Source organism: Vicugna pacos, chromosome 8 (assembly GCF_048564905.1).
Source record: "Vicugna pacos chromosome 8, VicPac4, whole genome shotgun sequence".
Taxonomy (NCBI): Eukaryota; Metazoa; Chordata; class Mammalia; order Artiodactyla; family Camelidae; genus Vicugna; species Vicugna pacos.
In genome coordinates, this window is record NC_132994.1 from 34,097,666 (window position 1) to 34,111,256 (window position 13,591).

The 13,591-nt window shown below is 41.5% G+C and overlaps 1 protein-coding gene across 7 annotated transcripts in view; it reads left to right on the plus strand.

Annotated features, from left to right (window-relative positions):
* ARMC2 (armadillo repeat containing 2) overlaps positions 1–13,591 on the plus strand; it is a 95,124-nt gene that overhangs the window by 9,340 nt on the left and 72,193 nt on the right. For 6 of the 7 annotated variants that reach the window (XM_072965679.1, XM_031680167.2, XM_072965680.1 and 3 more), the window contains exons 4-5: positions 1,925–2,096; positions 7,136–7,343. In XM_072965679.1, the coding sequence (XP_072821780.1) occupies positions 1,925–2,096; positions 7,136–7,343 (380 nt within the window). The remainder of the gene's footprint in view (positions 1–1,924; positions 2,097–7,135; positions 7,344–13,591) is intronic. The other variant, XM_072965683.1, reaches the window with a different exon arrangement.

Consider the following 13,591-nt stretch of genomic DNA (forward strand, 5'->3'; position numbering starts at 1 on the left):
CCAGAAAATTTGTAATAGTTAAGGCATCCGTAAAAGCAGGAATTTACTTTATCTGCATTTTTCTTATCTGGCAGACTGCTCAGTCTTTGTTTCAGATTCAAGGTTCCTGCAGAGTACAGACAGTTTGAGATAAGAAAACCTCAAATCCATATTCAGTATTGAGATTATCCTTATGTACTTCATCTTTCATAATTCTATGTAAAGCATTTATTGTCCTGTATCATACTCTTAGTGTTTTTTTTCCTTAGCTTCAGGGCCTAAGTCACATTCTTATGACTATTTTGCTGCAAATTAAGGAGACTAAAAAGTAAAGCAACTCTTTATTAAACAAATATAGCATGATTTACACAAACAGATGAGTGTTGTCTCCTTCAGAATAAACCCCTCTGAATTCAGGATCTTTTTCCCAGCAAAGTTGCATCAGAGGCCAGAACCTTGGCTTTTGAGACTTAAAAGTAACTTGGAACCAAATCTGGTCAATATGTAGAAGGTGAGTAGCTTACGTAGGGAAGGAGCTAGCATTTCTCGAGCCTCCATAACAGGAATTGTATATATATGTCAGTGCTCCTGCAGGAAGGGGACTGCCATCTCTTTTGATAGCTAGAGAAGTAAATAGCCTGCTCCAAGTTCACATAACCAGAAAGTAGATTCCGCACGGGTTGGTCTGATCTCAGAGTCATTCACTCTTCCTGTTATACTGATTATTTTATTTCTGTTTTTTTCTAACTGTTTTTGGAAAAATGTGTCTCCAGTCATAAAACTAGTTTTTTGGTCTGGCTTATGAACTGATTCCATATGCAAATGAACAAGAGAATAAAAATATTTTGAAAAATTTCTCATTGTTGCATTAAGCAACTGCTTGAGAAGAGACCTTTAATATAGATGTCTGTGTTCTATTAATGTATATGAGAAAATGAGTGGTTGCAATTATGTGTCATATATGATAGATGACCTCACCCATTTTTCCCAATTATCTGACTTGAATTTCACACTGGATTTTTTTAAAAAAGTTATTGATTAACCTATTGGATTGGGAGTAACTCATTTCACATGTTCTATAAGTGACGTTAGGAACTTTAACTTGATTATTTGGGGTTAGAGACTAGAAGCACTGCTGCCATAAGATTACTCTTTCATAGATGGATAATTGTGCTGGAGGTGGAGGAAGTCTGGACTACCAGGCAACACTGAAGGTGGGCGCGTAGGTCCCTGTGAAGCTGTGGCCCCAGGCTGGGTCGGAGGCCACTGCGCCCTGGAGGGCAGACCAGGGGATGCTCTGGGTGGCTCAGCTTGGTGCAGGTGGTTTTAAGTCCTTAAGGAACTGAAATTTTTTTGCCAGTAATGTTCCTTTTCTGAGGGTATCAGCCTAGAATTCTTGAGATTTAGAAAATAAAACATATTTATATCAGAAGTCCAGGACTACTTGCTCTTGTGTTTTGTGACTTTTTCATCTAAATTTTTCAAAAAATTTATGTCATTTAAAAAAATACGTTTGTGAAGTCCAACATATATAAGGGTCATATTTATATTCCACATAGTTCTTGGCACATGTAACTGCCCAATAAACATTTTCTGAGCTGAATTGAACACAAAAATTTACAAAGTGTTTTGAATATACTCTACCAAATTTTATATAGTCTCTTCTACAGATCTGTTTGCTGGCCTGGGTAAGCCTTTTCTTCAAATACACTAAGCAGGACAGTAGAATACTTAATACAATATAACTGACAAAAACAATTTAAAAAGTGTTACATCCCTAACACAATAAGTAAGGTGGGCCAGTGAGACGTAGAACTAGGGGGCTGGGGAGAAGCCAGGCGGGGAGCCGTGTGCTCATGTGGAAGTGTCAGGGCCAGTTCCTGGTGGTGAGTCTGATTCAAGACACAGAAACTCATGCCAATCATTTAAAAAAATCTCTTTCCAGAAACCGAAAGCTCCAGCATCTCCTGCCACAGAGGAGGATCCCTGCCCTTCCTTTCCTAAACCCCCAGTGGACCCTGCGAAGATTAGAAGGATAAGCAGTGCCCGGGCGCGCTTGTTCAGGGCGGCCTCACAGGGGGCTCTTCTGCCAGACAGGACCCTTCCTCCCACACAGCGTAAGGCCACATAACATCTTTTAAAGCCTGGGGGCAAGCATGGTTCTTGAATTTGCACACAAGAGCTATTTCCGTATGATTTTTTTTCAAACCCCACATGATTTTTAATGTTACTTAAGACTTAGTTAATATTGTGCAAAAGCTGGTTAAGAAACGTTCATGTATTTTTCTGGGAGTTTATAAAGAATACCAAAATATCAAGGGTTTTTTTTTAAGTTACTTGGTAGAAAAAGAATATTAGGATAAGTGTTTTCTAACAAATGGGTTCATCTGTATTAGAAATACTTTCTAAAGTAGAGTTTGAAAAGTTGTTAATTTCATTAAGCATACTGAAGATTCCTATAAGGTACACTAAGCTTGGGTCTTTGAAATACCTCTCTGATCCCATGTGAAAATGTGAGAGCAAGTTGAATGGGCTTTTCCTTTGGCCACAAAACTCCTGGCAGGTACTGGAACCTGGAAACAGAGAGACTAAAAATTTCCAATTCTAAGAAACACCCCCAACAATTGGAATCACAACCCACCTCCAGATCATACTAAGTTTTTCAAACTATAGGAAACGTCCCATTACTGGGGTGACAATTAGTTTAATGGATCATACCAGCATTTAAAACAATGAAATAGAGTAGATGGAATGGAAAATGTCAGGGTACATTGCAGACAATAAAGGTAAGTATTGCTTCAAGGATTTTACTTCAGTCATGTACGTGTGTGTTCAGGACCATATTATAAGTTTATTATACATTATATTAAATCATATTATAAATTTATTATTACTGTACTTAGCCGTTTGCACCAAAGCATATTCATGTCCCGCTCCAAAGTCTGTCTCTCTGGCAGTTCTTCCATCCACCCTGTTGGCGGTTGCCACCCTCACCATTCTCCACATCCCTGCAGTCTGTGTCAGCACCCAGGAAACAATGGCAGTAAAAAGTCATTGTCTTTTTAAAAGTACACATGCCCAATTTAAAAAAATTCTATGGCTCCAGCCTCGAACTCATTGTCCTTTGTACAGGGGCTCCCTGGGCTTGTTTGAGAGTCCCTATTATTTAGAAAAGGTATCCTTTGTTGGGGAACCGACTGTAAAGGCTGCTGTGCCTGGAGACAGAGGGTGCGTCCCTTCCTTTGGTGTGAAGTCATTAGTAGCTGACACCTCCTCAGGTTGTGCTGGGGTGTGGTGGCAGGTTCGGAATTCCTGATGGAAGAAAATGAAAAGGGAAGAGCTGTGTGTAGTTCATAGAGCCCACAGTTCAATTGCTTGTGTTCAAATAGGGTTTCTGGCTGGAGGTGGCAGCGTTGCTAACACCCCCCAGTTATTCCAGCTGGATGGATACCTCAGAGCATTCTCTACCCTCTCACAACCTCTGTTACCTTTGCCATCACAGAGGCTTCCTAAATATCTCCTGGGTCTGCATTCTTCTTCCCACCACTGCCCCACGGCTTTTATCACCTCTTGACTTGTCCCTGGTCACCCAGCGCTCCTGTCTTGCTCCACCCTCAGCTCGCTGGGGGCTGCAGGTGGGTCAACACAAGGACTCTCTGGGAGTAGCCAGCAGAGCCTGGGGAAGCTGAGCCTCCACCCAGACATGGCTGTGAGCAGTGGCCTTGTCCCTTTACCTCAGTGAACCATGAAAAACAATCATTTTCTGTGTGCCATAGCGGACAAGAGGTCAGGAAGCCAAAAAAGAAAAAAAAAATCAGGTTACATCATCTTCTTGCTGAAAACCCTTCAGCGGATCCCTGGTGCCTAGAATGGTGTTTGCCAAACTGAATTCCAGGGAACACTTCTGGCAAAATGTTAATAGCTTTTTATTGGAAAAAGAGTTCAGTGCTCCAATGAGTGTACCTACTTCCTCTCCATCTCAGAGAGGCACAGTGAGCGTGAGCATGTTCAAGGGTGGGGAAGGCCACCTGGTAAAGACACCTGTTTAATTTTAACTCAGCCCAGCATTTCACAGACCAACTTGACTGTAGAATCTGTCTTTTGGGAAACACTGACCTAGGACAGTAGTTGGTCAACTTTTTCCATAAAGAGCCAGAGAGTGAACATTTCAGACCTTGTAGGCCGTAGAGTCTCTGTTCAACCTACTTAGCTCTGCCACTGCAGCAGGAAAGGGACCACAGACTGATTTATGCCCACTGAAATTTGAATTTCTTATAATTTTCACATGTTACCAAATACTGTTCTTCTTTTGATTCTTCCCCTACCCGAACCATTTGAAAATATATAAACCATCCTTAGCTTGTAGGCTATACAGAAAGAGGTGGCAGGCCAGATTTGGTGGAGCTGTAGTTTGTTGACTCCTGGTCTAGGCGATGAAGTCTCCTCTCCAGTATGCACAGCTGTGCCATGGTCTGGCCCCAGCCTGACATTCTAGGTCCTTCTCTCCAGTCTCCTTTCCTTTCCCACACCCTGCCCTGGTCTGTGCACCAGCAATATGGAACCCTTGCAGTTCCCCATACCCATCCTACTATTTCAAGCCTCATGCAGGATCTGCTATATAATTTGCTGGACCCAGTGCAAAATGAGAATGTGGAGCTCTTTGTTCAAAAATTATTTAGAATTTCAAGATGGCAATGGCAAAACATTAAACCGAGTGTGGGGCCCTTCTCAGCGTGGGGCCCTGCTTGACCACACAGCTTGGACACACCTAAAGCTGGCTCTTACTCCAGACTTGTGTTCCTTTTCCTCAGAATTTTTTTTTTTCTGGTCTCCTGTTAACCTTTCAAATTACTTCTCAGGCTCCACTTCCTCAATGACTCTTTCCCTGACCAACTTCAACCCCTCAGGACTCCCTGCTCTCTGTACTTCTTACCCGGCTCAGACCACGCGTGCTGCATCTCTCCCTGTATGCATCTGCTTCTCTTTCCCCTACTACTGAAGACTGAACAACTTCAGTAGGAGAAGAGGTTTTCTCTGTTTGAAGCCTGAGAGCCTGAATGGGCTGTAATCTGCAGTAAGTGCCAAAGAAATATCTGTGCAACAGAACAGTTCCCATGTGAAAATGCTGCTGGTTGTAGAATCCTTTTGAAGCTTATCCACAGTCCATTATGAAATTAGTACAGCATGCCGCATGCACCTGCCAGAAAGACCCAGAGCTTCGTTACTCATGCACAGTTTAACGTGGGCATCCGTCAGTAAGAGTAAGCCCCGGGCAACTCTTTGCTGCAGTGACAACTGACAGCTGACTCCAATAGATTGTGAAAACAGAGGGGCTGCAGCTCCTCTGCCCACAAGTAGGGGGGCGTTTTTCCCTCTAGAGTGGAAGCTCCATGAAGGCTGGGACTTCTTGTTCCTCCTGGACCGCCAGCTGCTGAAACAGCGTCTAGCACATGGCAATGGGTGCTTAATAAATATTTGTGGAGTGAACAAGTGGAAGCAATGAATGCTGTAATATTGGGACAGGCTAAAAATGCTTTATAATCTAAACTGAAGTACATGTTTGGTGATTCAGTCCTAAACATATTCAGGGTTGCGTGGTGCTGGACCAGAACCCAGGATTCTTGGGTTCTATTAATAACGATGATCATAACCTCTAGGTCTGGAAGTATGCTAGCACCACATACGTCACTTCACTGGACCATATCACTTAATTCTCTCCACATTCCCAAGAGGTGGGGACCACTGAGGAAGGGGAGAGAAAGTGAGTGACCTGCCCACATCACACAGCTGTACTTGATCCCAAGTCTAATGAGATGCCAAGCCCACACTCTCCCTGCTGAGCAGTCCTGGCTCTCCCCAAACCTGCTCCATGACCTTGAACTGGTCACATAACCTTTCGGGTTCTCAATTTTCTCAGCTGAAAAATGAAGGTTAGACTCACCAGTCTCTAAGGTTCCTTTCTGCTGTAAAATTCAGTGTTTTGAAAGCATGGAGCTTAGTCAGAGGAGGTGACTAGGTGGTTTTGTTATTGTTGGTTTTTATTGGTTTGATGGTTTAAGTGCAGAAAGGAAACCTTGAGTCATTTTGGAAAAGCCTGCAAGACTATTTCTCTATATGAAGCTCATTCTCTTTTCCCCTTTGAAAAATATAATTTGTCACGGACTAGAATGTAGTAGCAGCAGTATGGGTAAGCTATTTCTAATGTCAGTTTGCCAATGAAGCAGCAGTGTTGTATTTTAAGTCTAAGGATCTATAGCCATAAACACAATAGATGTTTCAGTTCAGAGGCTGGATGTCTTTTTTTTTTGCAACTCTATCTTAGTCCTCTTTAGAAAGTCTACAAGTGTTTCAGTGCCCTCCTCTGTCCATGTCTGGTAGTGGTCTGCTGGGCCTCCACCACCCAGCCCTGTCCTTCTGATCACCTTTCCCCCTCACATACTCCACTCATGCTGGTCCTCAAGTGCCACTCCTGCCTTAGAGCCTCCGCACCAGCTGTTCCCTCTGCTGGAAATTCTGTCCTTCATCATTTGATGGCTTGATATTCATCTCCATTAAGGGTTGCCTACCAGGCGTACCTGTTCAAAATTGCTACCTGCCCCCATTCCCAATCCCCTTTTACCCTTCTCCACTTTTCTACTTTCGCTTTTTTCCCATAGCACTTATCTTAAATCAGATACTTCACCTTATGGTCTATTACTTATTGCCCGTTTACACCTATGAGGATGTAAGCCCACTGAGAGGGATCTTTGTTTCGTCATGATGCCTCCCAAGCACCAGACATCAGGAAGGCACTCCAGTATTTTTGAATGAAAAATTACTAATGTGATCAAATCCAGGACAGGGAATTGTTATGGGACATGAGAGTGTTTATATGGACTTAGGTAGTTCATAAACCGAAATTTGAGTGTTTGCCTGCAGGTAGACTCCAAGCTAATAGAGAGAGGATCCTGTTCATTTTTACCTGATGAATTGATGTCAAGTCTAAAATAGTGGTGAGGTCTTGGATATGTTCAGGGAGGTTTTATCCATACAATTCCAGACTTGATTATAAGTAATATGTAGTTTTTAAATTGTATAAACTCTTGGGTTGAAAAAATATTGAAAGAGTGATTCCTAAAATAAATGCTTTGATCAAACATTTCCTTGGTTATTACAGCAAAGAAGAGAGTGGAATCTAAAGAAACAGTTATGATGGGGGACTCTATGGTGAAAATAAATGGGATTTATTTACCAGAATCAAATGCCTTTGGCCACTTAAAGAGTCACCCACTTCAGCTAACATATGATGGAGACATCAGTGAAATCAAGGAGCAAGAAGTGTTCAAGGGGACGACACCCTTGCCATCCCATCTCAGAAGTGGAGGGTCAGTATTCTTTTTATTTAATTTTCTGCTCTGGACAACTGTGTCATTTACGAGTTTGTTCTCTAGCTTATGTAGATGATTGATTTGCATTTTTCCCTTTTCTATAAACAAATTTTAAGTTAGTGATGCATGCGTAGGAGAGAGTTCTCACGGCTGAATGGAGTTGATTTTACATCTCCCTCTTTAATCCTCAGGAAAACATTTATTCATACCTGCCAAAGTGCTGCTTTGATACAACTGTCAGGATAAAGTCTCTGCTTAATTTGGGCTGTTCCAGCCAGCCCTTGAGTGATGACTGATCTTTCTGTTTGTGTTACTTGGGATTCTTGCCCAGCCTGGAATTTCTCATTACCTCCCTTTAGGTTAGTCCACTGTTGTTAACTCTACAAAACAGTGGACACTTGGTTTAATTCATCCTCCAGTTGAAACTTGGATTAAAATATTTATTTTGCAAACTCATAGTTAAAAACAGGAGGGCCCTGTGAAACTCTCTTATCTATTTCCCCTACTAACCCTCACAGAATGAATGATTGGGAATTATTTTCTTTCATACCATGTTCCTAAAGAAGGCTTTTTTTTTTTTTACCCCAATCCACACTGACGCCTTTACCCCACCCATCCAGGAGCCCCTAAATTCGTTCCACGTTCCTAGATAGGACTTTCTAGGGCTTCCCCTAGAAAACTGAGGAGCAATTTTCCTACCATATTAAGGATTTGCAGAGAAATGCTCACTGTATGAACCATGCGAATTCTTACGCTGGCGTTTTCCTAAAGAAGCCTGGAATGACTGGGGACCGGGGTGGGGATCGAGCAGCTGTTTTTCAGTCCCAGCCAGTAGTGATGCTAAGATAGGCGGAAGGTCTTGAACTGGACAGCGTCAGTCAGAGATATTTTTCGGCGACTTTCCATTGGGTCATTGTGGACAGCTGCCCAGTTCAAATCTACTTAACTAGATTGAATTCCACGGGCCATTTTAAGACCAAGTGCTTATTGCCCTCACTTTAGATTTTGGGTCCAACTTTGGCATGTACACACGCAGCATGCTTAAAACTAACTTTTCCCCGAACTGGCTGCTTGGCAGCTGGTTAGTTTAGCTGAAATGACCTTATCTGCTGACACAGAGTGTCGCACTCACTGAATTTATAGTAGTCAGTCTAGTAGTCCTTGTAATGTCGCTTTGCATTCAGAACATTTTTTTAAATTAAAGGAAAAATGAAATATCTCCTTAAGTGGAAGGGAACAACTTCAAACTGGGACTTTGGGAGTTGAGCACAAAACATCAAACTGGCCATTGCAACAAATCTTTTCCAGTTGGTGAGTAAGAATAGGCTGCGGACCTCAGAGCTTAAACATAAAAGGCAGCAGGAGAACTTGTGTTTCTTTCAGCACTGAAGTGAAAAGGAAACATTTATCTTGCTGCACCCATCCTTACAGTAATTAAAGTTGACTAGGAAAAACCAGACAAGAGCTGTTTTCTTTTCTTTTCTTTTTCACAAGCTTTCAGATGTTGTGGAATAATCTGGCAAGCCAAGGTTCATTATGTCGCCCTCAGTCTGGGACAGCAAAGGCATTTTCAGTTACATATTTTATCCTCCAAACAGCAGAGAAAAAATCAATTAGGGACTGAAGGCAGTTCTTCCTGACTGTCCAGAATTAGGAGGCACTGGCGGCAGCACTAATTGTTTTCATCTGGCTTTGTTAGGCTGGCTTTTGCATCATGCAATGATTGTGACTGAGTTGGGTTTGCAAAACACCCTGGCAAGTTTAACTCCAAGTAACATTTTTGCATTATGAATCTTTACCTCTTTTAATCACTGGATGGGATTTTGTCGAAGTGGTGTCCCAAAAAAGTTTTTTTAGGATTAAGACAAGCCAGAAAATGGAAACTATTAGCAATTCTTCCATTAATTACACTTGTGAATCAATCTGGGATACTTGGTAGTTGTTTCTGGTAAACATTCAAATGAGTAATTCCAAGAAATGATCTTTGCTCTGCAGTGGAGTGTTCCCAGTTTTGATGCTAAAGTCTTGCCATCAATTAACACGTTTTCAGCTTTAGACCATAAAGTGGAAAATGAAGACCCTTGTCAGTGAACTGGGCTGGCTGGAGGGAGGGAATGGGTTGCATAACTAGAACAGGGAGAGGCAGGAGATGACAGTGGTTGAGGGCCGAGAAGAAGCGTGAGCAGCCGTGTAAATGGGACACAGGAGGCAAGGTCATGCTCTCTACACAGGGTCAGTGCCTTCTGCTCTCACCTGGGAGCTGCCACCTCCCACCAGTGCTTCTTGGCCTCGGGGAAGAAAGGAGTGATTTAATTCAGTGAAACCACTTTGATTTCAAGGAAGCCCTTAATTTAGAATACGGATAACTCAAACTTGGGATGGACTAGAGTTTAACTTTAAGTTGGTTGTTGTGATGGGAAAAGGACTTGCTAAGCAAAATGTCCTTGCAAACAAGGTCTTAGGGGACTGTTTAACTTTCCAGAGGAGAACGTGCTCTGCAGTACTTGCTGAACTGTCACCTTCTCACTGTGTGCAGACTACAACAGCCTGTGTGTCCACACAAGGGTTCATTCATTGTTTGGCAGACCTGCTCCTTAGCAACACCCCATTTTCTCTTCCTTTGTGTTGCCATATGTTTTGAAAATAGCTTCCATTAAAATATGTATGTGTGCATATCTCCATCCACCATCCATCCAGTGGTGCCATCTGATGGACCCCTTTATATACCTACTTTAAAACCTTTTAAGGCTTTCTGTGTAAATATTGTTCAAAGTCATGGTTTGGAAATGTGATTTTTAGGGCTTTAGGAGGAAAGCCCAAGAGCAGTCCATTGTGGAAAGTTGAGGAGAACTCTGTGTTGGGGCCAGAATCCATGGATTTAGGATTGGTTCCCTCTTAACCACAAAATTCCACTGTATGTTCTTTGACAAGTCTCTTAACACTTCCAGGGGCTCTGTTTTCTAATCTGTAAAATGGAAAGAACTGGACTCTGTGTACAGATTGACTGTAGGCTGTGGAATGATTAAAAAGGCTTGAAAGCCTTATTTGTAAACTACCAAGTCCTGTTAGTATTGTTGGAATCAAAAGTGAGCAAAGAGGGCTTCTGGTTAAAGATGGCAAAGCAAAGGCATTCTGCAGAAACCCAGTGAAAGCAACAAAAAATGAAAAATAGAAATAAATGTCATCAATGAAACAGAAAAATGGTTCCAACCCCAAACTACAAAATACAAAGGAACCTTTACACTGCAGTGTAGGATTGAGTTTTTCTTCTACCTAGCATACTTCCTTCTGGAGAGTGAGCTGTCTTACATAGTATAATAAATTCTGCTCAGTCTGTGTTGAAAGGAGGGCTGGCCCTGTCTTCCCTATGCCTCTTCCCAGGGGTGCTTATGTTTCCCAGAGCTGGCTAATCAGTTATACAACCCACCAGCCATAGCAGTTGGTTCAGAGGTAGGTACATGATCCAAGCCAGGCCAACTGAATTCTCCCCAGGACTTTTGCCAAAGCCTTTGGGGAAAGTGCTCTTTCTCCAAGTGCACAAGCTGTAAAGATAATATTGTCTTGGAGTGAAGAGTGGCCATTTCATTGCCTTGTGGAAGGTGACTTTGAGAGGAAAGTGATGTATAAACGGACCAAGTCAAGGAATGGAGATGGTGACTGAATTCAAGGGTGGTATATAGGCCCCTAGATCCAGCTGTGCCTGAGGCCACCGCATCCACACTGCAGATGGGCTGTTTTATGAACCAACGTGTTCCTTTTTCTTTCTCTCTCTCGTTCATCTTCCTTCCTTCCTCTTTCTTTTCCTTCTTACCTTTCTTTCTTCTTTCCTTTATTATTTTGATAGGGACAGATGATGGTACTTTAGATTAGGTTTTTATCACTTGGACTATTGTAACCAAAAGAGTCCAGTTAACCTGCCAGACTCTGTGAAATATAGATGAAGATGGGGTAATTTGAGAGCAGACATTTACCTCCTCAGACTTGAAGAAGAAACAGATTTCACAGACAGTGAGTCTCTCAGTTCAGGAAGGCGTATCCAATATTCTTTAATTAAAGAAACACAATGTAAGGATGTGGGTAGGCCACAGGAGAAGTGGGGAAGCCACAGTAGAGACTCCGTTCCAGATCCAGGGTGTGAAGCAGCTGAGGGAAATGGAGCTGAGGATGACATGCTCTCCCTGTTTTCTGTGAGCCAGATAGTTTGTGTTTGTGTGCGTGTGTGTATCTAGAGGAGAGAGTTCCAAAGATTGGAACCCAAGGAGCCTGGCTTATAAGGGGGCTTTTCTGTGCATCACAAAACCTGCTACATAAAAACCAAGGAAACACACACTGCAGGTCAAGAAAATAACAGACCTGGAAGATAGATGTTCAAGAAAACTGAAGTTGAAGCTGTAGGGCTCCCCAGTTCTCTCCCTTCAGGGACCCTTTTCATTCAACAAATACATGGCTCTGTTTAAAGATAAATAATATTCAGATAAGAGTTAACATGGGACTCATGCATGGCTTTGTGAAGAACATGACAAAGACCAATGACGGAAATGGATCACAAAAGGACGCACCCTCCAAGAACAGGGGAAGAGTTAAAACAGTTGTCCATAGTGTCAGAGAAATTACAGATAATGTTATTACCTTTTTAAAAAAGGAAAAAAGAGCTCTTCTTTGGGTTATAGGAATTCAAATTAGAGAATTTAAGCCCACATGAAGTGAAAATATGCTCACAAGTCTCAAAAAAGAGATGAAAGAAATGAAAGAAAAATGTATAAACATGGAGAGGAAAGACACATTAGAAATAAGAAGTGAGAATAAAAGAACAGCTGGAAATGCAATCAGACATGGTAGACAAGCTGGAGGAAATAATAATAAAGGAATGAATAAGAAAATGGGAAAATGATTAGAGACAATAAGACAGATATGGGAGGCATGATACTTGTATTCTCGAAAGAGGGAATCATCCTTTTCCTCCTCATCCTCCTCTTCCTTCTGGTACTACCTTTACTTTGACTAAGTGCCAGGTACTCTTCCAAGTGATTTACATATATCAACTCACTTGGTATTTACAACAACCCACAGAGGATGGAAGAGAGAAAAACAAGAAAAATTTTGATACAATGGAAGACAACTTTCTGATATAAAGATTTGAATCTGAAGCCCAAATGAATACATCATGTTGCAACAAAATTTACTATGGACTAATCCACACCAAGACATTCCCAACAGTGCTCAGCACTGGAACACTGCCCAGTACATAGCATACACTCTGTTAGTAATTGTTAATTGCGTGGGTAAATGGAAGAAGGTGCCCTATGGCCATCAGGCTGAACAAGCAAGTCACATAAAAGAAGAAAAAAAGCAGGCTGCCTCTGGTTTATTAGAGCTTCCCTTGGTGCCAGAAGATAGTGCCAGATGAAGTCCTAAGTATAAGAAGGATAACCCAAGAATTGTATTGCCAGACAAGTTGTCCTTCAGTAAAAAGGCAACAGAGAGACATTTTCAAATGTGGATGGACTTGGGGACTATCATGCTCATGCACTTTCTAGAAAATTCTTTGACAACAAAATGATGAGTCAGAATTCAGAACTAAGAAATGAAGAAGCTATGGTAAAAGCATTCCTGGTGAGTATTGGCTCATACTGAATTAAAACTGAACAGCTCTGAAAATGATGCTTATGGAACAGAAACCTTGACAATGTAATATTAACATAAATAACCAAAACTGGTACTTGGGAGGAAGTATGAGTGACTTAATTTGCTTCACTTTATAATACAGAGTGGGTTTGTCAGTAGCTACAGTCTGAAATTGAAATACATCATTTAAAAAAAGAATGATTTCAGCATCCTAATGTTTTCCTTTATTTTTTTCCTTAACTTTAGAGGGATCTTTTAGAAACTAATATCTCTTGTGAAGACCCATTCATCTGAAGTTCTACAGTTTCTTCAGTTTCACCTCCGTTTCCATCTCCCTGTTATATTCAAGTAAAATTTATACTCCATACTTTTCAATTACAATGACTCGTGTGGTATGACCCCATTTATATGTATCCTTTACCGCCCCTTCCCTCCAAGTCACACTTCTGTTCTTTCATTCTTTTATCTTTTCATCTGAATATAAGAAAAATATGTCTGGAATGATGTCTGCCACATATTAACGATGTTTATTGTTGGGTAGAGGGATCCTAGGTGATTTTTAAAATCTTCTTTGTATTTCTTATATTGCCTGGCCTTAAAAAATAATAAATACATCATTT